General features: G+C 53.3%; 3 protein-coding genes across 10 annotated transcripts; 2 read left to right on the top strand and 1 right to left on the bottom strand.

Moving 5' to 3' along the window:
• Positions 1-518: 518 nt before the first annotated feature.
• Positions 519-2,635, top strand: CCR10 (C-C motif chemokine receptor 10). Of its 2 annotated transcripts, none has more exons than XM_044000798.1 (2): positions 519-662; positions 1,402-2,635. In XM_044000798.1, the coding sequence occupies exons 1-2, from the start codon at positions 639-641 to the stop codon at positions 2,461-2,463; spliced, it is 1,086 nt and encodes a 361-aa protein (XP_043856733.1). In that variant the 5' UTR covers positions 519-638; the 3' UTR covers positions 2,464-2,635. The 2 variants fall into 2 exon arrangements, with proteins under 2 accessions (XP_043856733.1, XP_043856734.1); XM_044000799.1 differs by lacking the exon at positions 519-662 and adding an exon at positions 1,214-1,318.
• A 120-nt stretch (positions 2,636-2,755) lies between these two features.
• Positions 2,756-14,218, top strand: PLEKHH3 (pleckstrin homology, MyTH4 and FERM domain containing H3). Of its 5 annotated transcripts, none has more exons than XM_044000791.1 (13): positions 2,756-5,530; positions 7,412-7,467; positions 7,926-8,005; positions 8,116-8,307; positions 8,450-8,607; positions 8,736-8,856; positions 9,105-9,477; positions 10,007-10,214; positions 11,312-11,439; positions 11,714-11,837; positions 12,046-12,501; positions 12,836-13,027; positions 13,142-14,216. In XM_044000791.1, exons 1-13 carry the CDS (start codon positions 5,369-5,371, stop codon positions 13,283-13,285), a joined length of 2,394 nt encoding a protein of 797 aa, XP_043856726.1. In that variant the 5' UTR covers positions 2,756-5,368; the 3' UTR covers positions 13,286-14,216. The 5 variants fall into 5 exon arrangements, with proteins under 5 accessions (XP_043856726.1, XP_043856725.1, XP_043856727.1 ...); XM_044000790.1 differs by having other exon boundaries at positions 11,312-11,448; positions 13,142-14,215; XM_044000792.1 differs by having other exon boundaries at positions 9,171-9,477; positions 11,312-11,448; positions 13,142-14,214.
• A 281-nt stretch (positions 14,219-14,499) lies between these two features.
• Positions 14,500-21,283, bottom strand: LOC122752545 (tubulin gamma-1 chain-like). 3 transcript variants are annotated; one of them, XR_006356194.1, is made up of 12 exons: positions 20,941-21,103; positions 20,447-20,559; positions 20,039-20,206; positions 19,586-19,654; positions 19,192-19,271; positions 18,519-18,645; positions 17,902-17,988; positions 17,289-17,438; positions 16,035-16,187; positions 15,713-15,874; positions 15,205-15,452; positions 14,500-14,588 (listed from the first exon to the last, which is right to left on the bottom strand). XR_006356194.1 is itself a non-coding variant. In XM_043999365.1 (11 exons), exons 1-11 carry the CDS (start codon positions 20,987-20,989, stop codon positions 15,255-15,257), a joined length of 1,356 nt encoding a protein of 451 aa, XP_043855300.1. In that variant the 5' UTR covers positions 20,990-21,283; the 3' UTR covers positions 15,032-15,254. The 3 variants fall into 3 exon arrangements, 2 of the variants coding, with proteins under 2 accessions (XP_043855300.1, XP_043855299.1); XM_043999365.1 differs by lacking the exon at positions 14,500-14,588 and having other exon boundaries at positions 15,032-15,452; positions 20,941-21,283; XM_043999364.1 differs by lacking the exons at positions 14,500-14,588; positions 17,289-17,438 and having other exon boundaries at positions 15,032-15,452.
• Positions 21,284-22,820: the final 1,537 nt, after the last annotated feature.

A 22,820-nucleotide genomic window follows, 5' to 3' on the forward strand; every position in this document is an offset into this window, starting at 1 on the left:
CCCCAGCCTCCCCCGCCCGGTTCGCGTTCCAACCTCACGCGCCGCTTCCCAGGACTCCGCGCGCGCGCGCACGCAACGCGGACTAGCAGGAAACCGGGTGAGAGAAGGATAGGGTAGTTGCTGCGGGGAAATCTCTGAAGACAACAATATAGAGAAAAACAGAAAGACCGGGGCACGTAAGGGAATTGGAAAATAGGGGAAGTTGTAGGAGAGAGCAGCATCCCTGTCAAAGTGCAGTGCATGGGATTCTGAAAAGAACCATAATAGCTGGATTCATAGCACTTTCTGTTCCTGAAGAACAACTTGAGGGGGCAAAACCTGCGAGATAGAAGCAGAGTACACACAATGTTAGGAGGCTCAGAAAAAAGGTGGGATGGGGGCGGGGTGACAAGGGATCAGGTTTGGAAGGAGAACAGGTTGCCAGGATCAGGGACAGGAAGAGGAAGGGGAAGGGGAGGGGGAGTGGATAACGCAGGGGAAAGGGGGGAAAGAAGAAAGAGATGGGGACAACGGGACCAAAGGGCCCTTCATCTTTAGCCTCCCCGCCCTCACCCTCACTCTCCGCCCCTTCCTTCCTGTCCCACAAGTTTTAACTTCTCCCCCAACCGGACCACCTCGGAAACCGGTTTCGCGGGGAGATGGGGACTGAGCCATTGGAACAGGTGGGACTCGGGGTGAGGCTAGGGGGATGGAAATGGGGGTTGGGCTGGGGTATAGAGAGGATCAGAGGTTGGTTATTGGTGCTCCCCGCGCTGCTCAGCTGGGCAGGGGGCTGTGGATACTTTTTTTCTTGTCACCACCTCCTGATCCTGGACACCAGTATTGCTCCCAGACACTTGAACCATTTAGATCTAAGGGTTATAAGAAAGTGAGAGGTGCCACTGAACCCTGATCAAGACAGCAGTTAGGTATCTGAAGAGGCCAGAGCCCTGGGAATCCCCTAACATTTTGGTCAAGTGATTCCCAGGAGAAAACCAGGCCAAGAGCGGTCAGCACAGCTGTCTTGGGGTTAGAGTGAGGGGAGGAGCAGAAAGACAAAGCCAACCAGAGACAAAAACAGAATATGCATAATTCCCCACCCCCTCCAAGACCACAGTGAGCCTCCTGCCTGAAATTTAATGAGTAACCCGGCGTCATTGACCCCCTATCAAGAAAGGAGATTGAACATTAAGCCAAATCAACAAGAGCTAATTGAGTCCTATTTGCTCCACAGCCTTATGTTTCTAGACACGGTCACCCAGTGGTCTGGCAAAGGGGGCTCTGTTTTGGACTAGTTTTGAGAATATCCTAATACTGTCCCTACCTTACAATGTGTCAGGTGCATCTCTTAAGGGCTAGTAAATATGTTGGGGGAGGATGTCTTATCGGATCTATCCCTATCTCCTTCCCTTTCTTCCCTAGGTCACCTTGTGGACCCTCTATTCTGGGGAAAGTGATGACGTGTACCCTTCGGTGTCTCTACCAGAGCTATGCCATAAAACTGACGTCCAGAGTTTCAGCCGGACCTTTCAGCCAAGTATCTCTTTCATAGTAGCAGCCTTTGGCTTGGCGGGCAATGGCCTTGTCTTGGCCACTCACCTCGCTGCCCACCGGGCAGCCCGCTCACCAACCTCAGCTCATTTGCTCCAACTGGCCTTAGCGGACCTGCTTCTGGCATCGACCTTGCCCTTCGCAGCAGTCGGAGCCCTACAGGGATGGACACTGGGCAGCATTCTCTGCCGAATAGTCTCGGGCCTCTACTCAGCTTCCTTCCATGCAGGCTTCCTCTTCTTGGCTTGCATAAGTGCTGATCGCTACGTGGCCATAGCTCAGGCTTCGCCAGGGGGCCACAGACCCCCAGCTCCTGGTAGGACCCATGTGGTCTCCGTTGCAATCTGGCTGCTTTCCCTGCTCCTGGCGCTGCCCTCTCTCCTCTATGGTCAAGATGGGCAGCGAGATGGGCAGAGGCGATGCCGACTGGTATTTCCTGAGGGGCTGACCCAAGCAGTGAAGGGGGCCAGCGCTGTGGCTCAAGTGATCCTGGGCTTTGCGCTGCCCCTCGCAGTCATGGTGGCCTGTTACGCTCTGTTGGGCCGGACACTGTTGGCCGCCAGAGGGCCAGAGCGTCGCCGAGCACTGCGCGTCGTGGTGGCCTTGGTGGTGGCTTTCGTGGTCCTGCAGTTACCCTACAGCCTGGCCTTGTTGTTGGATACCACAGACCTGCTGACTGCCAGAGAAAGAAGTTGTTCCGCTAGCCAGCGCAAGGATATGGCACTCTTGGTGACCGGCGGCCTGGCCCTGGCTCGTTGTGGCCTCAATCCTGTACTTTACGCCTTCCTAGGGTTACGCTTTCGCCAGGACCTCAGGAGATTGCTTCGAGGTGGGTGCTTCCGACACAGCGCCAGTCAACGAGGCCGATGTCCTCGCCGACCCCGTCTTTCTTCATGCTCAGCTCACACAGAGACCCACAGCCTCTCCTTTTAAGTGGACTCTTGTTCTCAAGGAACTGGGGACGTATAGATATAGATGGAGAATAGGGCAAGGGATTGGATGGGATGGGGAAACGGAGATGACAATGGAGAGGATGGGGAGAAAGGTAAGAGTTGAAGGCAATTTCTTCTGTTTATTCTGAGATTAAAACTTAATTCAAACTTGATTAAGCGCAAGGTTACCTGAAAATTAGATGTAACCAACAGCTGTCAGGATTTTCTTTCACTAACTTGGAAATGATTTACTGGCAGGTTACTGCCCCGCCCCTCTCCCCTCACTCCCGGTAGAGAAAGGCACCAAGGTGTAAATTCCCCGGAGAAACTGTTGAGGTGGGGTGGAAACTGCAATGAGCGAGGGAGAGAGATTGCTTCATCTAGAAAACAAAATAGTAAAGTTGAAAGCAAGTAGTTTACAGTTAGGAGCTTTCAAGTTTCTAGAATAGACTGCCTTATAGACTATTCGAGCTGGAAAGGGTCTTCCATTCTCATTTCACAAAGAAGCAAATTGAGATAGAGAGAGGGAAGTGCCAGCTTCCAAAGTCTTAATTAGGGAGGGCCGGAGTGCCCGCGGCTCTTTCTCCATCTTTTCAGTGCACTGGGCCAGAGGAAACGGGATGAGCCTGCAGGAGAGAGGAAAAACTTCCTGACTGTCAAGAGTAGAAGGTCTGGAAGGGGGGTGGGGCGGGAAGAGTGAGGAGTGTGTCCATCCCAGGAGACCACCTTCTGTCTGTCCAAGCTAAGAAAGGATTTTATTGGCGGAGGTCAGTCAGTGACCTCTAGGGAAAGTCCCTTTAAATCCTGCTCTTTCTAACCAGAGGCGAATCTCCAAGGTACACGTGACCGACCCCAGGGGTATTTTTTCAGTGCTTAGGGCCAAGCCTGCTCTCCACAGAGGACGGAGGAGGGTCGGGTTGGGGTGGAGTCTGGGCGGAGCCCCGGCGGAGCCCCTCCCCAGTATTCCCTCTCCACCCCCGCCAGTCTATCCTCCTGGGAACCCCTACGGCGGAGTGGAGCCTGCGTCTCTCCAAGTTCGGCTTCAGTTTCCTCCAGGGGTCACGAGGGAGAGAGATAAAGACTGGGGGAGGCGGTGCTGATTCCCAGGGAGGGCACAGCACTCCAGCCGCTGGGGGCTCGAGTCCCGAACCCTTCACCCAGAGACTGCGGGAAGCGCTGCTGAGTCAGCAGCGCGCGCTCCCGACCCCTCGGCCTGTGCACTCCTGGTCTCTGTCTGGGTCCCTCCCTCAGAATCCTCTCCTTCCCCCTTCTCCCAACAGAGCGACTTGGTTAACCCCTTTTTACCCTGAACCGATTGAGGCTGGGGGAGGAGGAGGCAGAATTGGTATCAGGGGTGGAAGTAGAGGTGGAGGTACGGGGAAGTAATCCTTACGCCTAGCCTAGAGCTCCCGGGCTTCCCGTCCCTCCATTCCCTCCCTCCACCCCCCCCTCCGCCATCCAGGATTCAACTTCCCAGCCCGAGTTTTAGGGGGAGTTTTGAACTTGAAAATTCTGATTTTGATTCTTGCCCTCCGTAGCCTTAAGTGCTTGCCTCAGTTTCCCCCGTCTGGAAAGGAGGTAGGCATGGGCAGAGAGCAATGTTTTCTTCCTTCTGCAGAAGATCGAGGGAAACACCCTTCCTACTTAGGCCGGCCGTAGTACCGAGAAAGCTTTCTCACACCTGCCCCTGGGACCAAGGCACAGATCTCTCGTGGGATCAGAAAGAAGTACCCTGAACTCCCTCTAGGCTACCTATCTTTTTGTCCCCCAAGCGCCTTATCCCCCTGCTACTGGGGAAGCTACTGCAAGAAGAGCCCTCTTCCATGTTTTTTTTTTCAGCTTGTCATTTTATTTTTTTAATTTAATTTTTTCCATTTAAAAAAAAAGCAAAACGACCTTCTCTCTCTCCCTCCTCCCCTCCCCCTCTGAAAAAGAGGGGGTAAAAAACCTTGTAACAAATATGCATAATGAAAAATACTCATAAACAAAATGCTGTATTTGCCATGTGCAGAAAATATCTCTCAATCTACACCCTGAATCCATCACTTTTCGCGCCCCCCTCATCAAGTTCAAGCTCTTTGAGAGGGAAGTTGAAGGGTTAAAAGGAGAGCGTGGAGGCGGGGCGGTCTTGGCGTCGAACTCCCTGCTCAGGACCTCAGAGACCGGGGCGTGGTTAACATCTCTTCGCTCCTTTTCTCATTCGCCTTTGCCCGCCCCTCCCGGCTGTCACTAAGCCAGGGGGCACATGATGCAACCCGCCGCTACCTCCAACACCCAATTGGCTGAAGCTCCCGGCGCCAGGCACCGGAATTGGTCGGAAGAGTCTGTGACGACTTCCAGACCCTGCCTTGTTCTGGGAGAGGGGAGGAGAGAAAAAAGAAGGGAAGAGGGGGGAGGCAAAAAGAATCGCGCGGGGGGGGGGCGGGGGGGGCGGAGCCCAGGAGCTGCGCTCGCGCCCCCCGCGCTCCAGTCCCGGGGCTGCAGGGAGCGCAGCGCGCGCGGCCCGGGCCCCGGACACCGGACGCTGCACCGGACACGACCGTCCCTGGAGCTTGGATAACTGCCCACTTTGGACACCGCACCGGACACTGCCCCCCACTGGGCCGGACACCACAACGGACACTACTTCCCAGCCCCGGACATTGCTACCTCCTCCCCCCCGGGCTGGAGTGCCCCCCCCCCAGACCGAGATACTGAATCTCCTTTTGGCTCTGGATAGAGTCCTACTGCACCCCAACCTCAGACCCTGCCCTATACCTCCACCTCTCCTGGCCCCGCACGCTGCCTCCTTCTTCCTTGGCTCAAGTCCCGCGACCTGACTGTTTCCTCGAATCCCCACCCCCCACCACCAACCCCTCCTGCGGCTGGACAAGGCCGCCTGCGCCCCCGAGCTCCCTGCTGCCCGGATGCCTCTCCCGGGGGGGCTCTGGTGGCTCCTTTGCTGCCGTCGGGGCTTCACACTACTGCGGAGGGACTACGGGGACGGGGAGCTTGGCGGCGACGCGGACGAGGACGAAGACGAGGAGACCTTTGAGCTTCGGACCCCGGGTTCGGCTAGCTGCGGGAGAGTAAGTTAGGGAGGCCTGCAGTTCTATTCTTTCTCTCCAGCCGGGCGTCTTTTCCTACTCCTCCAGACCCTTGTGCCATCCCGGTCGCTTTAGAGAGGCCAAAGTGGGCGGGGGAAGGGAATCTTCTCTTCCAGCCTCAGGGTTTCTGTCCTCTTCACTCACGGGGGCATAGGGGCAATCCCAGGCGGGACCTTTCTGACGGCCCCACGCGGCACTCTGGGGCGCTGTCCACCTGCTGGGGCCCAGAGGCAGGGGAGGCGTCACGCGTGGCCCTGCCTGGCCCGGCCTCTCCCTTCTCCTGGCCCGCGTCCCGTCCCGTCTCCTTCCGCCTCCGCCAGCACAGAGGAATGTGGAGAGTCCGGCTGGGCGACTCGGACTCCTGAGTCCGCTCCGCTCCCAGCCTGCCAGGGCTGGGGCCAGAAGCAGCAATTCCCTTGGGGAATCTAGGCGGGGTAGGAGGGAACTTGAGATTGAGTTTTGTGCTGAGTTAGGGTCCTACTATCGTAGGTCCTTGGACACTCTTGGTCCAACCAGTACAGAGGTTTCCTCCCCCAACCTCTCCCTCCTTGAGCCAGTGGAAAACCTCCAGGGAATGAGGGAAGACTCACTTGACTCTCCCCAAGTGGGGAAACTGAGGCAAGGAAGGGGTAGACTGAATCTTCACTCCCATACCACTGCCATAAACCAAGAGTCTCCCTTCTACAATGGGGGTCCGAGCAGTCTTTCCCGTTCTCCTCAGTGTTTTCTTCCCACCCGCCCTGGGGTCCCCGGCAGGCCCGGTGGCTGAGTGCCCGGGTGGGGCGGGTTGCACCGCGGGGCCGGCGCCAGCACCTGGCGGAGGCGGAGGGAGGATAAATATAGAGGGGCGGGGAGTGACAGGGGGTGGAGAGGGGAGAGAGGGGGAGAGAGAGGGGGAGAGAGAGAGAGAGAGAGGTTGTGAACTGAAGGCAAGGTTGTGCTTTGCCCCCCAAAATCACGGCTGAGATCCTCACCCAGAACCTTAGAAGGAAAGGAGTCCTCCTAGAAGGATAGGGGACCTAAGCAATCTCAGAGAGGATCGAGCCAGAAGTCCCCAAGCTCGGATGGGGTCGTCCCTCTTCCCTTCTCCACTCTCTTTCTCCACCCTCCACCCCCTGGAGCTCCGGGGACAGGTGTCCCAGGTCCCCCCTCCCACCCCTATCCGTCCCCCTTTCCCCCCTCCCTCCTTTCTCTCGCTGCTGCCAGGCCCGGGGCGCACTGGTACCGTGGCGCGGTTCCCGCCTGGCGAGGTTCCCGGGCGGGTTTATGGACTCTTTCTTGAGCCCCTGTCTTGACAGAAGCGCCAGGAACAACCGAGGGAAGTGTCATGGGCCGGTGAGCTAGAAGCCCAGACTCATGGCGGGGGAGGGGGGGGGACTCCTACTGTCCCAACCCAATGCTCACTTGCTGTCTCCAGCAGAGGAATCCTTCCCAGACCTGGGCCATGGGTGGTGGAAGGTGGTGAAATAAGAAACGCTGAAAGGGTTATATGAAAGAGTCCCTTCTCCCCATGTCTGCCTTCTTCCCTTCCCTGAGATTGAACAGCAACTTGCACCGACCCATTCAGAGGGAGGGAAGGGAAGACTGGTAAAGGGGTAACTGAATATATCTTAGAAAGCTAAAGAGCAGAGTGGGCTAAACTTTCTTTTTATTGTCCCACTCCAGACCCCACGACTGTAGCATATTCTGACTGAAGGGAGGGGGGAAGCAGAGGAGCTCCATATCCGCACTACCCAGGGAGAAGCGATACCCACGTACTTCTCGTTGATTAATCCCTTAACTTGTGGAGCCTCTGAGGCAAAGTCTAGGGATGCGGTGTAGCCAGGCCTCTGATCCCTCGGCATCTCTTTCCCACCGCTGCAGGGCCCACTGGAGGTGACGCTAACACAGCCCGGGAGAAGCGGGCCGGGTTCGGACAGGTAAGCGCATTCCTTTCGCACTGTCCTTCCATTTTATCTTTCCAAGATCCCTGATCCCCGAGACCCCCATTCCTCTTAGCCCTCACCCTCCCACTGCGTTACGCAATAAGGAAACTGCTCCAAGCCGGACGCTGTGGTTTTGGCTGGGGTCCGGGAGGGGGGTGGGCGGGTAGTAAGGCAGGCGGTCTGGCGGGGGATATAGAAAGGGGGGCTGGTGGTCTGAACTATTTCTGGAGCGAGGTCAGAACTGCCTAGCGGTTCCCACAGCCTGGGAGGGGAGGGACTCGGATTGAGACATTGCTGTCTCCGCCCCTCCCCCGCCCACTACGGGAATTCCAGATCCTTTTCTTGCCAAGGGAGCACTGAGTCTGGATGGGATCCGACTGGACTAGGTGCGACCTCTTTTTGGGAGGTGGGAGGTCCTCAGACCTACTAGTCGCTCCCCTCACCTTCCCTAGGCTGCAGGGATCAGAGGAGACGAGAAGCCTTATACCCGAGCGCGGTCCCCCTGAAGAGGAGCCGGACATTATCGTCAAAGGTGGGGGATCCCCTCCATCAGTCGGAACCCCGACTTCAACACTCCTAACTGAATTCCCAACACTTTCACCAGTGAATTCCCATCCTTCTGATTTCCTCCCTTCCCACCAGGTTGGCTGCAGCGGGAGCCTCGGGGAGGGGGGGCGCGGCCCTGGCTGCCCCCCCGCAGGTCCTGGTTCGTGCTCACTCGTGACTCCTTGGACCAGTTTAGTGGGAGCGGCCGCGGGGCCCGGCGACTGGGAAGCCTGGTATTGACCAGTCTGTGTTCTGTGTCGGGCCCTGAGCGAAAGCCCAAGGAAACAGGTGAGCTCCTTAAGAGATACTTTCCGCCTACCAAACATCTTCCTCCTTTCCCCAGGGACCCTTCCCTCTCAGCCTGAACATTCCCAGCACTCTTCTATGAAGAGTGAGTGGATGTTGATCCCTCTTTACCCTCCTCTCTCAGGCCTCTGGTCAGTGACGGTGTCAGGCCGCAAACACAGTGTCCGGCTCTGCTCTTCTCGGCTAGCCGAGGCAGCGCGCTGGGGTGCAGCACTTCGGAGTGTGATTGCAGGGAAGGCGCCCCTAGAGACCCCCACCCAGCTCCTACTTCGGGATATTCAGGTATGGGAGAATCCAGACCGATCTTTCGGGTCATCGAGGCCAAATAGAGAGGGTAAGGAAGGGTCAAAGTGACCCCCCCTCCCCATTATACACCCATCTAGTGATCCATTCCTTTCTCCAATCCCCAGGAGAGTGGTGGAGACTCTGAGGCTGTGGCCCTGATTTATCGACGGAACCCAATCTTGAGGCACACAAGCAGTGCCCTGTATGCCCCACTCCTGCCTCTGCCCTATGGGGTTGGTCCTCCAGGTGAGCTGGTTAGGGCTTCAAAGGGTGGGAGACAGGGAAATATGACACCCCCCAAAAAAATGGCACTGCACAATTTGGGACAACCTCACAGAGACGTTAGGGAAAGGCTTTGTAAATGTTGAATTATTACGATTATAGTCGCTGGAAATGATTGATTTCTCTTAGGGTGTCACCCCTGCCCAGTCCTGTATAGTCTGTTCCAGATTTCGCCCTGCGTTCCTTCAGATCCCTTGTATCTCCTCCTATAGGTCCCCAAGGCCAGTCTGATCTACCTCCAACCTCCCCACCCCCCACCCCCCTCGCTTCCCCACCAGGTCCGGGCTATGCGCCACTTCGAGAGGAGGCGGTCCGGCTGTTCTTGGCCCTGCAGGCCCTCGAGGGGGCGAGGCGCCCGGGGCCGCTGATGCAGGGCGTGCTCCAGACCTGCCGGGACCTGCCGGCGCTCCGGGACGAACTCTTCCTGCAGCTGGCCAAGCAGACTTCGGGCCCCGCAGGGCCCCCAGAGTCCCCCGCCCCTAACAGCCCGGCTGCCCTGCGATACTGGCAGCTACTCTGCTGCATGAGCTGCACCTTCAGGCCTGGGGGGGCCGTTCGGGGGCATCTACTGGGCCACCTGGAGAGGTGAGGGAGGGAGCAGGAGACTGAGGGTGGGACAGGGCAGCCGGAGAAGGATAGGTACCTTAGAGGCACGATGAGGGCTGAATAAAAGGAGACCCTTGAGGTAGGGCCACTCAGCTAATCTTAGAACAAGAATCTAGCCCCCATGTAATGGTTATGTCATACTAAGGTTTGGGAATGTGGAGGAGGGTGTCAGGGAGACAGACGGAGAGAATGGGAAGTTTAGAGAAAACAAGAATGTCTGGGGTGAGAGCCGACCATGAAGGTTGCAGGCATAATAGAGAATGGGGTGTGTGTGGGGGCAGCTAGGTGGCACTGTAGATAAAGCACCGGCCCTAGATTCAGGAGGACCTGAGTTCAAAGCCGGCCTCATACACTTGACACTTACTAGCTGTGTGACCCTGGGCAAGTCACTTAACCCTCATTGCCCTGCCAAAAAAAAAAAAAAAAGAGAGAGAGAGAATGAGGGGACCCTGTGGGCAAGGAGGGAATGGATCCCTGCCAGTGCTCTGAGCCCGAATGTCCTTCCCAGGACAGAGAAAGCCTTTCCTGACACCGAGCTGGCTGAGTATACGCGCTTCATCAGGAAGGCTCTGGGGCGGACTCGGGGCAGGGAGCTGGTGCCGTCTTTGGCCGAAATCTCAGCTCTCAGCCAGCGTCAGGAGCTTCTGTGTACGGTGCACTGTCCAGGAGCAGGAGCCTGTAGCGTGGCCATTGACTCACACACTACTGCTTCAGAGGTGAGTGTTGGGACAGCTTTCTGGGATTGACGGAACCCCCTTTAACCCAACAGGAAGCAGCTACCTTGAAGTTCTGCACTCCTGAAGTTCTGGATTGGAAGGAAATTTACAGATGATAGACTGACAGTTCTTAATCTGGGGTCCAAGAACCCCCTCCCCCCCCACCTGAATAGATTTTTTAAGATTTTGGTTCTATTGCTTACAAGCTGGTGGACTGACTCCTCTCTCTCTCTCTCAACCTGGAGTCCAAGAACCGCCCCCCCCCAATAGATATTTGTTTTGCGGGGCAATGAGGATTAAGTGATTTGCCCAGGGTCACACAGCTAGTGTCAAGTGTCTGAGGCTGGATTTGAACTCAGGTCCTCCTGAATCCAGGGCCGGTGCTTTATGCACTGTGCCACCTAGCTGCCCCTGAATATATTTTTAAGATTTTGGTTCTATTGTTTACTAGCCGGTGGACTGACTCCTCTCTGTGTCTGTGTCTGTGTCTGTCTGTGTTTGTGTCTGTGTCTGTCGCCTCTCTGCCTTAGTTTCCTCATCTGAAAAATGGAGGGAATTTGTACTAAATTTTTTTGGAGGGCCGGGAAAAGAGGGTTAAGTGACTTGCCCAGAGTCACACAGCCATTAAGTGTCAGGTTGACTGCAGAGTCGCACAGCTAGTAAAGTTTGACTGCAGAGGACGCAGAATGTCCGGGATTTGAACTCAGGTCCTCCTGAATCCAGTGTCGGTGCTTTATCCACTGCACCACCTTAGCCGTCCCTGTACTAAATGATTTTTAAGGTCCCTTCCAGGTATAAATCTCTGAACCTGATTTTTCACACTACCTTCCCTTGTCAGTCAGTTAACCCTAGGACTTCTGATCTCTGAGACTGGGGCGGTTAGGTGACATGAAGAAAGAGTCCTCCTGTCTCTTCCTTCCTCTTAAGTACTTTGTGTGACCCTGGTCTAGTCACTTAACTTTTCTGGGGTCTCACATTATTTTTCTGTAAAATGAGGGAGTTGGACCTTCCTGTTAATGACGTACGACTTCCCGGTCCTGGGTTGCGATAAAACATTCGAATGCCCACCTTTCTTCGCCTGCCTTACCCCTCACCAGGTGGCGCGGGAGCTCGTAGGGCGGCTTGGCTTGGCTCGGAGCCGAAATGCGTTCGCGCTCTACGAACAGAGGGGCTCACAGGAGCGGGCCCTGGCTGGAGGGGCCCTAGTGGCTGACGTGCTCACCAGGTTTGAGAAGTAAATGTCCAGTGCTTGTCCTAGCATTTGCCTTTTCCAGTCCTCGCCCCTCCTCCCAATCACACGCCCCTCCTTCCCTCCCCCATCCGCGCCTTCCCCTAGACCAATCACATTTCCAAATCACTAGCCGGTCCTTCAATTCCACATCTACCCCACCCTCATCCAAGGTAGGCCCCTCCCCTCGCCCCCACTCCTGGCTTTGCTCTTTTCTGCGGTTGGGGTCGTCTGGACTCCGCCGCCTAAGTCTTTGGCTCTTGCTTCGCAGTTTGACTGCAGAGGACGCAGAATGTTCGGATTCGAGCTGGAGGCTGTGTTTGCGCCTCCACGGACCTCTGCATCCCGAGGGCCTGCCTCCAGACGGGCATGAACTACCTTTCCTATTTGAGCAGGTGTGGATCCCTGAATGTTGGCACCGCTCGCGTAAGCACGCGTGGACACACACATATACACACACACCCACATCAGAGAACCCTTCCCTAAGCTCCCCTTTAGCTGGTAGTTCATTCTACCCAAGGGTCACCTCTGCTACGCTTGGCTTCTCGGGCTCCCTCCGCCTCCTAGATCCTCACCATCCCCTCACGGGTGTCACCTCTACAGGCCCACGCTCTGCTGTTGCGGGGCCGGCCGCCCCCACCCGAAGACACGCTGAGGGCCTTGGCCGCCCTGCGCCTACAAAGTCTCCACCGTGACTTCTCTCCTCTGGCTCCTCTTCCTCGTCTAGACCGCCTGCTGCCCGCTTCAGCCCTGACCCGAGAAAGCCCACCCCGCCCAGCCCCTAGAGCTCCTCCTACCGCCGCCCTGCTGGCCGGGGCGTTCTGGAGTCCAGGCTTAGCCAAGAGGAGGGCAGAGCGGGCCAGACGTGGGGGCACGGTCCGGAGTGGGAGTCCCGGGGCCCGCGATGGGGGAAGCGCTGGGGCTGCTGCGGCTGTCCTGGGAGGGTGGAAGCAGTTGCGGGGAATGGGCCAGGCCGAGGCGATGGCGACCTACTTGGCTGTAGCCGCACAGTGTCCAGGTTTCGGTGCTGCCCGGTATGACGTCCTGGAACTGAGCACGGTGAGAAGAGAGGGCGGAGAAAACACCTGAAGTTCACCCAGACTTCTCTACTTTGTTCAAGACTCCCGCTCTCCCACCACAGTCCCATGGGTGCCCAGTACCTACTTTCCAGAGATGCCCTTTCCTTCATAAAAGGGGGGGGAACGAGCAAGAAGTCCTTCTCTGTCCCCAGAATACTCCTGCCTGGGTACCCACCCTACTGTAAGAGCCCTCTCCGTTTGGATCAGGATTACTTCCTCCTTGAATCTGTCACTTCTAGACAGCCATTTCCCTGCTGCGGCCTCCACAAAAGAGTTCCTTCATCCTTGACTTTACTCCCTCTTTTGTCCAACAGGAGACTGGGGGTGGTGTCCCACAGCAGCTCTGCCTTGGAGTGGGGGCCAAGACCATGTCCCTGTCTAGACCAGGGGAGACCGAACCCATCCACAGTGTCAGCTATGGTCACGTGGCAGCCTGCCAGCTGACTGGTCCACACACTCTGGCACTAAAGGTTGGGGACAGTCAACTGCTCCTACAGAGCCCCCAGGTAAACTGGAAGCGAAAGGATAAAAGGGATGCAAAGGTAGCCAAGAAATGGGAGTACAGAAAGATAGGAGGAAAGACAGGTGTCTAATGCCCTTAACTTTCTGATTTTCTCAAGGTGGAAGAGATCATGCACCTAGTGAATGCCTACCTGGCTAGCTCCACTCCTGACAGATCCTGCAATCTTGTCACCCCACCAGACCTGCCAACAACACCCTCTCCTGTCAGCCAGAATCCAGGCCTTGATGACCACCAAGTATAATCTGGCTGTTTTGGTCAGCAGCAGCTGCGAGACTTGGGGATGTGGTAGAATCATGGCTTGCCTATACATGAATATCTATCATAGTACCTGAGCTTTGGACTGCTCTGGGATTTGAGAACCACTGACTCACCCTACCACACACACTAGCCCTGCGGGGACAGGGCCCCCTTGTCATCTCCTTCTCCCTGCACTCAGGGGCCAGGATTTTGACAGGCACGGACAATTTTCTAGTATGTTTCTTAATTTATTTGTAGAAGAAAAGAAAAAAAATCTTTATTTACACAAACTCTTCCTATGAGTGATGTCAGTAGCCCATGACTGCCTTAGTCTAAGCTGTGACCCATGGTTCCTCCCTTGGGATCAGGCCCCACCTCCCACCCCCATGTTCTGGGCTTTTGCCAGGAGCCTGGACACCACTGGGGCACCACCCATCTTGACCTTCTGACTTTAACCCCTGACAGCCCAAGATGCTGCCTCAAGGGTAGTGGGTGGAGCAATAGGCCAGTAGCAGAAGCTGATAATTACTTCCCCTTCCCCTCTCCTCGGGTGTGGGGGCGACATTTTGGCGTCCCCGAGGCTGGAGGGAGGCTGAGTCACCAGCATTGACACTTTCAAATTCCTGCACAGGTGTCCAGTCTCTCCCCACACCCTGTGATCATGATCAGCATCCCTGCTGGTCCATCTCTAGCACCTCTGATCTCTCCTTATTAGAAAAAAGGTCAGGGAAGTACTAACACCATATGCTGAAGGGAAACACTAGATTGGGAAGGGGTGTCAAAGGCATGGATGGGGACACAGTGGGTAGCCCCATCAATGAGAGGAAGTTCGCTTGGTATGTGGTCAGCCTTTTCCCCTTTGTTGTTGTTCAGCTGTTTTGCAGTCATGTCCAAGTCTTCATGAGCCCATTTGGGGTTTTCTTGGCAGACACTGGAGTGCTTTGCCATTTCTTTCTCCAGCTCATTTTACAGATGAGGAAACTGAGGCAAACAAGATTAAGTGATTGCCCAGGCTCATAAAGCTAGGGTCTGAGGCCAGATTTGGCCTGTGTTCCTGACTCCCAGTCTGGGCTCAGCTGGCTGCCTCTTACTTAACCCATTCTCCCTTACTCCCACATTGTCCACATCCTCATCCCTGCAGAATCACTGGCTCATAGAATTTATAGTTGAGGATTTGCCATGAGAAGATCAATTGAAAGAATTCTGAGGATGCTGAGCCTGGAGAAGAAGAAGCTGGGAGGTTAGAGAGAGTTTTGGTACTCAAAAGTCTTTCTTGTAAAAGAGGGACTGAATGTGTTCCATTTGACCTGGAAAGATACAAATAGGAGCAGAGGGGAGGCAAATTAGATTCAACTTAAAATTAAAATTCCTAACAATTCTAGTTCTTCCAAACCCCAATGGGTCATTTCAAAAGGTAGGGGGCTCTCCCTCATTAGAAGTCTTCAGTCAAAGGCTGAATGAACATTTGTTGGATTTATTCGAGTGGGGATTCTTTTTTGAAGCCCAGACTAGACTATTTTGAAGGTCATGGACCTGCTCTATCTCCAAAAAAATAATAAATTCTGGGCTTGGTTGAGGTTAGTTCTGTTACAAAAAGGGAAACTGGGGCTTGGAAAAGGGGAGATACTTGCCCAGCCTCTTCCAGAATTTAGATTCAGATAGGGACCTTCTGAATACAAACCCAATACTTATGCATGACAGATAAGACAGGACCCAAAGACCCCTCCTGCAAAGCACATCGATGGACACCTCATAGTTCTCAGTAAGTGTTTTATTGTTGATGATCAACACAGGAGACTACGTAATCGTACTCTTGGGTTTTTCCTGTATCCATCTTTAAGGGGGAAGGATATGGGGAACTGAAAAAATTGATGTGTCCATGCTGGAGTTCAAGGTCTCTGAAGGGATCACAATGGCACATACACTAAAATCCATAAAATGTGGGGACCGTTGTCCTTGAAGTAGTGAGGAGGTCACTGTTCCTGGGTCCCCCAGGAGATGTAGTCGGGCCTGGTGGCGGCATGATATTCATCAATGAGCTGCTGCACAATCTCCCTCGATGTGTCCAGCTCATCGAAGTTCTCCTTGAAGATGTCCTCCTTGCGGAACTGCTCCAGGAAGGCCTCCCGCTTCCGCAGTTTATCATACTGGTGGCATGTGCTCTCAAACAGCTGAGATGGGAATAGTAGAGAAAGGGGCACAGAGAAATAAGTGGGCAGCATGGTCTTGGTCTTGGTCTGGGAGGGTGGGAAGGGTGGGACTGAAATTATCTTGTTCTCCCTTCTCCCACAATTTAGGAAGCAGAACCAAACATTTTTTGTGGGGGGAGGGTGAGGTGGTAAAAGGAAGAAGGGTGAGAAAGGTAGCTTGAAACAGAATCATTAGAGGAAACGTGGGTATGGGCAGAGGGAGAGATCGAGATGGGACTCACAGAGCTGATGCTGGTGTGGTTGGCCATCATGAGTCCACTGACTCGGTGGGCAGATGGCAGATAGGGTGACTTCCGAGACAGTGCCACCTGGATGCTTGCTGGGCCCCAAGGGATAAAGTTGGCTAACTTTCGTTCCCGGATCCTTTGTAGGCTTTTGTGGACCTGAGGCGTAAAATGGGGGAGAATCAAGGGATGAGGGAGGTACTTTCAGCTGCTGGTCTCAGCCCCTGAATATCCTGAAGGTCCTGAGACTCTTCCTTAGCTCTATACAATATCATGTGGAGGGGCTAGGGGGCATTGTTTAGGTGAGGAAATTACTCACCTGGGTGGGGTCCACCTCTCCCTGGATAATGTTGAGGATGGCAATGTAGCAGTGGTTGGTCTGGCGATCCCTGCCCGTGGACACCATCACATTCTTGGGCTGCAGCAGCCGACGCATCACATCCAGCACTGTCGTCTTCCTCACACTGGCCACCTGAGGGAAGAGGCTATAAGAGGCCATTCCAGGAGTATGGGAAGAGATATGGGGGGCTGGCCAGGAAATCTAAGTGCAGTCTGAACAAAGGTACATACTGGGGTGAGAGTTCCTGTGACTTACCTAAGCCCAGTTCAGAATACATAAGTAGTGGTAGGAGGCTCAGACCTCAGGATTTGGAAAATGGACTTCATCAGAACCCAGTATCTTCAATTTGTCCCTTGGCCCAGTATTAGTGGATTAACAGTCAGAGGTAGCCAGGTATTGTAGTGAACAGAGCATTGGACCTGGAGTCAGGAAGATCTGGGTTCCAATTCAGCCTCAGACACTTAATCAGCTGTATGACTCTGGGCAAGTCATTTAACCTCTCCAAGAATCAGTTTTCTCAACTGTAAAATGGGGATAATAATAGTACCCATCTCCCACGGTTGTCGTGAGAATCAAATAAGATATTTAGGGGTCAGCTAGGTGGCGCAGTAGATAAAGCACTGGCCCTGGATTCAAAAGGACCTGAGTTCAAATCCGGCCTCAGACACTTGACACTTACTAGCTGTGTGACCTTGGGCAAGTCACTTAACCTCCATTGCCCCACAAAAAAAAATTAATTAAAGCCCTTCACAGTCTGGCTCTAGTCTACTTTCAAGTCACTTAATCCCCCATTGCCCCACCAAAAAAAAAAAGACGCCCAATGTTCCACAGATACTAAGTAACAAAGGCCCCCAAGTGTTCTACTGGGACTAGATTCCCTATAGCTGGTACTGTAGGCCATGGAGTCAGGCATAGGACAGAAATTTAGTTAGCCCAAGGTCTGAGACTCAGAAACTAGAAGGGAAAAGACAAACTCCCCAGTGTGGCCCTTCTGCCTGCCAAGGAGGAAAAAGGTGGAGGGGATGGGAAGAAAGGCGCACACTTTGTTCCAGGCTTTGAGCCCATAGCCACTAGGGTCTGCTTCCAGAGGCAGGATCAGGGTACACAGCAGGGAGGAGAACAGCAGTGTTCAGGCCCACTCAGTCTCTGCCTATTGGGCAATGATCCTGACATACAGTGGGGAGGATGGGATGGAGAGTGGAGGGGGAGTCAAGATCGAGCACAGCTGCTTACAGATTGGTCAGTGGTGAGGGGGGTGTAGCCAGTCATGAGGAAGTGAAGCCTGGGTGTGGGGATAAGGGAGGCGATGAGGCCGATGAGGTCATTGTTCATGTAGCCAGGGTAGCGCAGGGTGGTGGTGCTGGCCGACATGATAGTGGACACCTGTGGCCATAGACAAGAAAGGAAGGAAGAAAGGGAGGGAGGGAAGAAGGAAGGAAGGAAGGAAGGAAGGAAGGAAGGAAGGAAGGAAGGAAGGAAGGAAGGAAGGAAGGAAGGAAGGAAGGAAGGGAGGGAGGAAGGAAGAGAGGAAGGGAGGGAGGGAGGAAGGAAAGGAGGGAGGAGTAAGCACTTAATTAGGTGCACTCTGCTAAGTGCTGGGGTGGGGGTGGGGGTTAAAATACACATACAAACAAAAAGACAGTCCCTGCCTTCTAGGAGCTTACATTCTAATGGGGGTGGGGAAGGCAACAACCAAGGGAGCTGAAGGAGAGGAAGAGCTGAGCTTTCAGATAAAGGGAGAGCTGCAGTATTGGCCACAGACCACGAAGGATCTTAGCACCATCCCACAACATGGAACAATTGAAACCAAGCAGCTCTATGTGGGTGGTTGGAGGAGAGGGCTTACCAGCTGGTTGATCTGGGAGAAGGATGGGTTTTGGATGTGCAGTCTGTCTGTAGCGATTCGATTCAGGGCTGTGTTGTCCAGGACCACCTGAGGAGGGGTGGAGGATCAGAGGAAAGTTACTTCGGGCTAAATCCAAATTAACAGAAAGCATGTTGGTCTCTTCCACGGTGGTGATGGTGAAGGCTTACTAAATGTTGTTGTCATTTTTTTTTTCAGTTTTGTCCAACTCTTCATGACCCCATTTAGGGCTTTCTTGGCAAAGATATTAGAAAGCTTTGCCCTTTCCTTCTCCAGATAATTTTAGAGATGAGGAAATTGAGGCAAACAGGGTTAAGTGACTTGCCCAGGGTCACACAACTACTAAGTGTTTGAGGCCAGATCTGAATTTAGAAAGTTGAGTCTTCTTGACTCCAGGCCTGGTACTCTACCCACAGGGCCGCCTTACTTATATATATTCTCTATTGTTGTATTATGCCTCTCATACAAGATTTTAAGCTCTTTATGGTGGGGGGAAGAGAGGGAAGTTGAATCTTAAACTTCTGCTTCAGTGACTACTGAGAGGGGGCACTGCTGACTCGATGGATAGGAAGCCCCTGGCTTCTCTCCCCCAGGCTCACCACACAATCTGCATTCTGTGTCAGTCTCTTGAGGGTTAGCAGTGAGTTATAGGGCTGCACGACCACATCACTCATCTCATCCTGGTTGGGAAATACTGAGTATGTCTGCACCAGCTTCTTGGGGTATCTGGGAGGTAGTGGTGGGGAAGAGTAAGTAAAGATCAACTTCTACATTCCCTGACTGTGTTAGAGGAGAAGGGTTAAGGGAGGTCAGAAAGAAGTATTCAGAAACCCAAGGAAAGGGGAGAAATTGGAAGTCATCTACCCCTCCTGGAAAGCTTGCTTCCTGGGAGTTTCTGGAGGGGACTGCCCACCTTGCTTTTCTTTTCTTTTCTTTTCTTTTCTTTTTTTTAAAGTGAGGCAATTGGGGTTAAGTGACTTGCCCAGGGTCACACAGCTAGTAAGTGTCAAGTGTCTGAGACTGGCTTTGAACTCAGGTCCTCCTGACTCCAGGGCCAGTGCTCTACCCACTGTGCCACCTAGCTGCCCCAGCCCACCTTTCTGTTGCTAACTTCAACTCCCCTACTTGGAAAGGGGAGAACTATTCCTTTAATCCAAGATAAACCTGGCATGTGCCAGCCCCTATGGTCATTCAATGAACCAGGTCTGGGCTTGGTTTTCTCCCCAACCAGCTACCCATAAAAGGACAAGATGCACCCTTACACATACTAACCTGTCATTCAGCCGTTCTAGGAGGTAGGAGCCCAAGCCAGAGCCAGTTCCACCAGCAATGGAATGACACAGTACAAAACCCTGGATGTAGAGGGATTGGAGAGATGATCATCTTCTGTGTAAGAAATGGAGGGGACCTAAATCATGGTCCTTCCAAAAGCTTCTTGATCTTATGCCAAAACCCAACATTACTTCTAGCAAGCCTCAAAGTACATGGGGAACATGGCCCTGTTTCTAACCCTACTCAGTGGGAAAGGTTTGGAGACTCAAGAACATCTCTGGGGGTCCCAAGAAAGATCCTGCAAGTCCAGGGATGACACCACTGGGTGTTGCCCATTCCTCCTAAGCCATTATCATGTTGTTGTGCTTCTACTAGGTTCTTTGGGGACCCTTACCTCTAGGCTGTCACTGCCATCTGCCTCCCGGTCTATGATATCAAAGATGTCCTCATGAATCTTCTCCCCCTGTAGGGACATGGGGAAGGTCAGAGGCTTTTGGACACAGAGTATCCATCTTCAATTTCTCCTCACAGTACACAGAGCACCTCCTTCAGACACAATTGAGTTCCTTGCAACAAAAGCCTGAGCTGTTGATCCCTAGTAGGAGATATTTACTGCAGAAAACTCCAGCTTAGTGTCTGTCCCTCTCCCATAGTATTATGCCTCCTGCAGGTCTGGCAAAATCCCCATTTGGCTTTTAAGTCCATCTGAGAACAATGTGTTGGGTTTTCCCCCACCCCTAAATAGAGAGGTGTTACTAGGGGACATCTAGCTTTAGGGAAAGGATATGAAGTATCCCCAGAAAAGATGGCCATGTATAACTTTTCTATGTGATCCTCCATGGGGTACCTGTGAGAAGCCACTGGCCCAGTTGTTACCAGCCCCTCCACCATGTTCAGACAGGTAGATGTTCTCAGGATTGTAGAGTTTGGCATAGGGAGAGTTGAGAATGGAGTGGATCACTCGCGGCTCCAGGTCCAGCAGCACAGCCCTTGGGATGTAGTGCTCATCATCTGCCTGTCACAGAAAAAACACAAGACAAAAGAGACCCTTATCATCCAGGACCTGCCTAATCTCTATCTTTTCAATTCCTTTATAGCTCTGGCCCTTCTCTGTTCTATGTCAGCCACTTTGGACTTCTTAACCACCTAAAAGGCAGATGCTTTGCTTCCCTCTGGTCAGATACCCTCCTTCCCCTCTAAACTCCGATGCCCACTAGGTGCCCAGTTCTTTGTCCCAGTGCACTTGGGGAGGCACCTGGTAGAAAAAGACATCCTTTCGGTCAGTGCCTTCAGTAGCAAATTCCTCCACGATTCCCTCCGGGCTGATGCCATGCTCAGCGCAGAGCTGTTTCCAGAATTCGAACCCAACTGTGGGTATGACAGAATACCAACATCCTCTGAATGGGCCAATTTGGGTTGTGATATAGGACCCTTGGGTCCTGATGGGACCAGTCACACTTCCTCCTCCCTCCCCTCTCCCTCCACTGAGAGATGGGATGCTGGGTCCTTGAGTTAATAGGGACCGGGGGAACAAGGTACCCAAGTGCAGGACGAATGCTTCCCCCTAGGGGTGGACTCGGGATTCTCGAGTCCGGGGGGGCGGGGGTGGGGGGAGGCAGAATGCAGATGGGATAGAGACCACTGATGGATGCTGCCTAGGAGGCTCCCAAGGACTTAGGGGGACCCGGCCGATTTCAGAGCAGGCCGGCAGAGGAAATCGGCTGGATGACCAAGGGGCCTGGTCCTCACTCTGGTTGCCGCACTGGCCCAGCTGCAGGGTGATGATCTCCCGTGGCATCCCTGCGCTTCGGGTCTGAAGGAGCCACCGCCCGCGGGGCCCCCGGCCAGCTGCTCGATGGGCGCATGCGCCGAAACCAGCCGCCCCTCCAGCTGCAAAGTACTAGAAGCTGACTAGCTCATCCAGCTAGTCAGGATGAGTTCGAGAGGCCAGGGGAAGAAGACCCAAGGTGACTCACTGCGCATGTGTCAGTCTCTTTTCTCCCTTCCCCTTCTCCCTCTCCCCCCATTCTTTCCTTTTCCTGTCTATGATATATTTGGACCGCACTGTAATTATATCCTGGACCGGCCAGGATCCACGCAAGCGCGGTTAGGAGAACGTGGACTGGGGTCGGCGCCTGCGCAATAGCGATGGTGGGAACGCCGGGCGTGGGGTGGAGGCTGAAGAGGGGGTCAGGCCTGACTCTTAGGGTTCGCGATTCCAACCCGGTAGGTATTGAAGAAGGGGAGGGGGAGGGGGGGAAGGCCTCGAGCCTTGCCTGTGCCCCTCTTGAGACGTGCCCTATCCCCTCCGCCCATCGTCTGGGTCCTCTCACGTTAGAAAAGACCCTGAGTCCAGCCTAGACCAACTCCTGTGTTTTACAGATGAGGAAACTGAGACGCAGTCACCCCTGAACCTCCCCCCGCAAGGGCCAAGTATTATAACAATAATTTCCAAAAGGAAGTGTTATTGGAGATTTCTGTAGCAGGGTTAAAGCACTTCAAAAAAAGAGGATCTGAACTCAGGTCCTTGGAGTTTGTCAGGTGGATCCACTTCAGAAACAAATGCTTTTATCAATGAAAACGACACAGTTATAAACCAAATAGTGATAAAGGCAGGATTGAAACTCAGGTCTCTGGAGTTTGACAGGTGGATCCACTTCAGAAACAAATGCTTTTATCAATGAAAATGACACTATAGAAATTGCATTAAATTATAGATCAAATAATGATAGAGACAGAATTTAAACTTAGGTCCCTGGAGTTTGTCAGATGGATCAGTTCATAAACAGATAAAGATTTTATTAATGGAAATGACAAGGGGAAGCTAGGTGGGGCAGTGGATAAAGCACGGCTCTGGATTCAGGAGAACCTGAGTTCAAATATGACCTCAAAAAAATATATATATCGTCTCAGACACTTGATACTTACTAGCTCTGTGACCCTGGGCAAGTCACTTAACCCTCATTGCCCTGTAATAAATAAATAAATAATAATTTTTTAAAAAATGGGGCAGCTAGGTGGCACAGTGGATTAAGCACCAGCTTTGGATTCAGGAGGACCTGAGTTCAAATCTGGCCTCAGACACTTGACACTTAGTGTGACCCTGAGCAAGTCACTTAACCCCAATTGCCTCATCAAATAGAAAGTATACAACGACAACAACAACAACAAAGTATATAACATCTGCATTTATCTGCCTTGCCTCTATGCCCGAAGAACCATAGGACTCTTCTATCTTACTTGCAGCTGAAAACTCCAATATGAACTGTCACACACACCCCCTCCAAGACCCTCCCCCACTAGAATGTGGACTCCTTGAGAACAGAAGGACCCTCTTGCCTTTCTATTTGTGTTCCCAGCACTTAGAGTTGGGCTTGGCACATCATAAACCCTTAATAAACGCTTTTTCTTTCTGACTTCCAACTCCATTCCTTTTCCCCCCACTCTTCTCCATAGCTATTCTCCCATAATAAAACTCACATTTTTGTATAGCAGTTTTAAATTTACAGAGAACTTTCCCAATGCTAGCACTAAGCAGTAAGCAATGCATGTATTATCCTTATTTTACCAATAGAGAGACCAAGAGATTACACAACTGCCCCTTACAACCTCTCTTTATCTCCCTCCAG

This window comes from Dromiciops gliroides, chromosome 4 (assembly GCF_019393635.1).
Source record: "Dromiciops gliroides isolate mDroGli1 chromosome 4, mDroGli1.pri, whole genome shotgun sequence".
Taxonomy (NCBI): domain Eukaryota; kingdom Metazoa; phylum Chordata; class Mammalia; order Microbiotheria; family Microbiotheriidae; genus Dromiciops; species Dromiciops gliroides.

Coding starts and splice junctions, on each gene's coding strand:
- PLEKHH3 (XM_044000790.1), top strand. CDS start 5,369: ATGCCTCTCCCGGGGGGGCTCTGGTGGCTCCTTTGCTGCCGTCGGGGC. Junction 5,531..7,411: donor GTTCGGCTAGCTGCGGGAGA/GTAAGTTAGGGA, acceptor CCACCGCTGCAG/GGCCCACTGGAGGTGACGCT. Junction 12,502..12,835: donor ACGTCCTGGAACTGAGCACG/GTGAGAAGAGAG, acceptor TTTGTCCAACAG/GAGACTGGGGGTGGTGTCCC.
- CCR10 (XM_044000798.1), top strand. CDS start 639: ATGGGGACTGAGCCATTGGAACAG. Junction 663..1,401: donor GGACTGAGCCATTGGAACAG/GTGGGACTCGGG, acceptor TTTCTTCCCTAG/GTCACCTTGTGGACCCTCTA.
- LOC122752545 (XM_043999365.1), bottom strand. CDS start 20,989: ATGCCACGGGAGATCATCACCCTGCAGCTGGGCCAGTGCGGCAACCAG. Junction 19,655..20,038: donor GGGCCAGTGGCTTCTCACAG/GTACCCCATGGA, acceptor ATGTCCCTACAG/GGGGAGAAGATTCATGAGGA. Junction 15,875..16,034: donor GAGAGGTGGACCCCACCCAG/GTGAGTAATTTC, acceptor TTTACGCCTCAG/GTCCACAAAAGCCTACAAAG.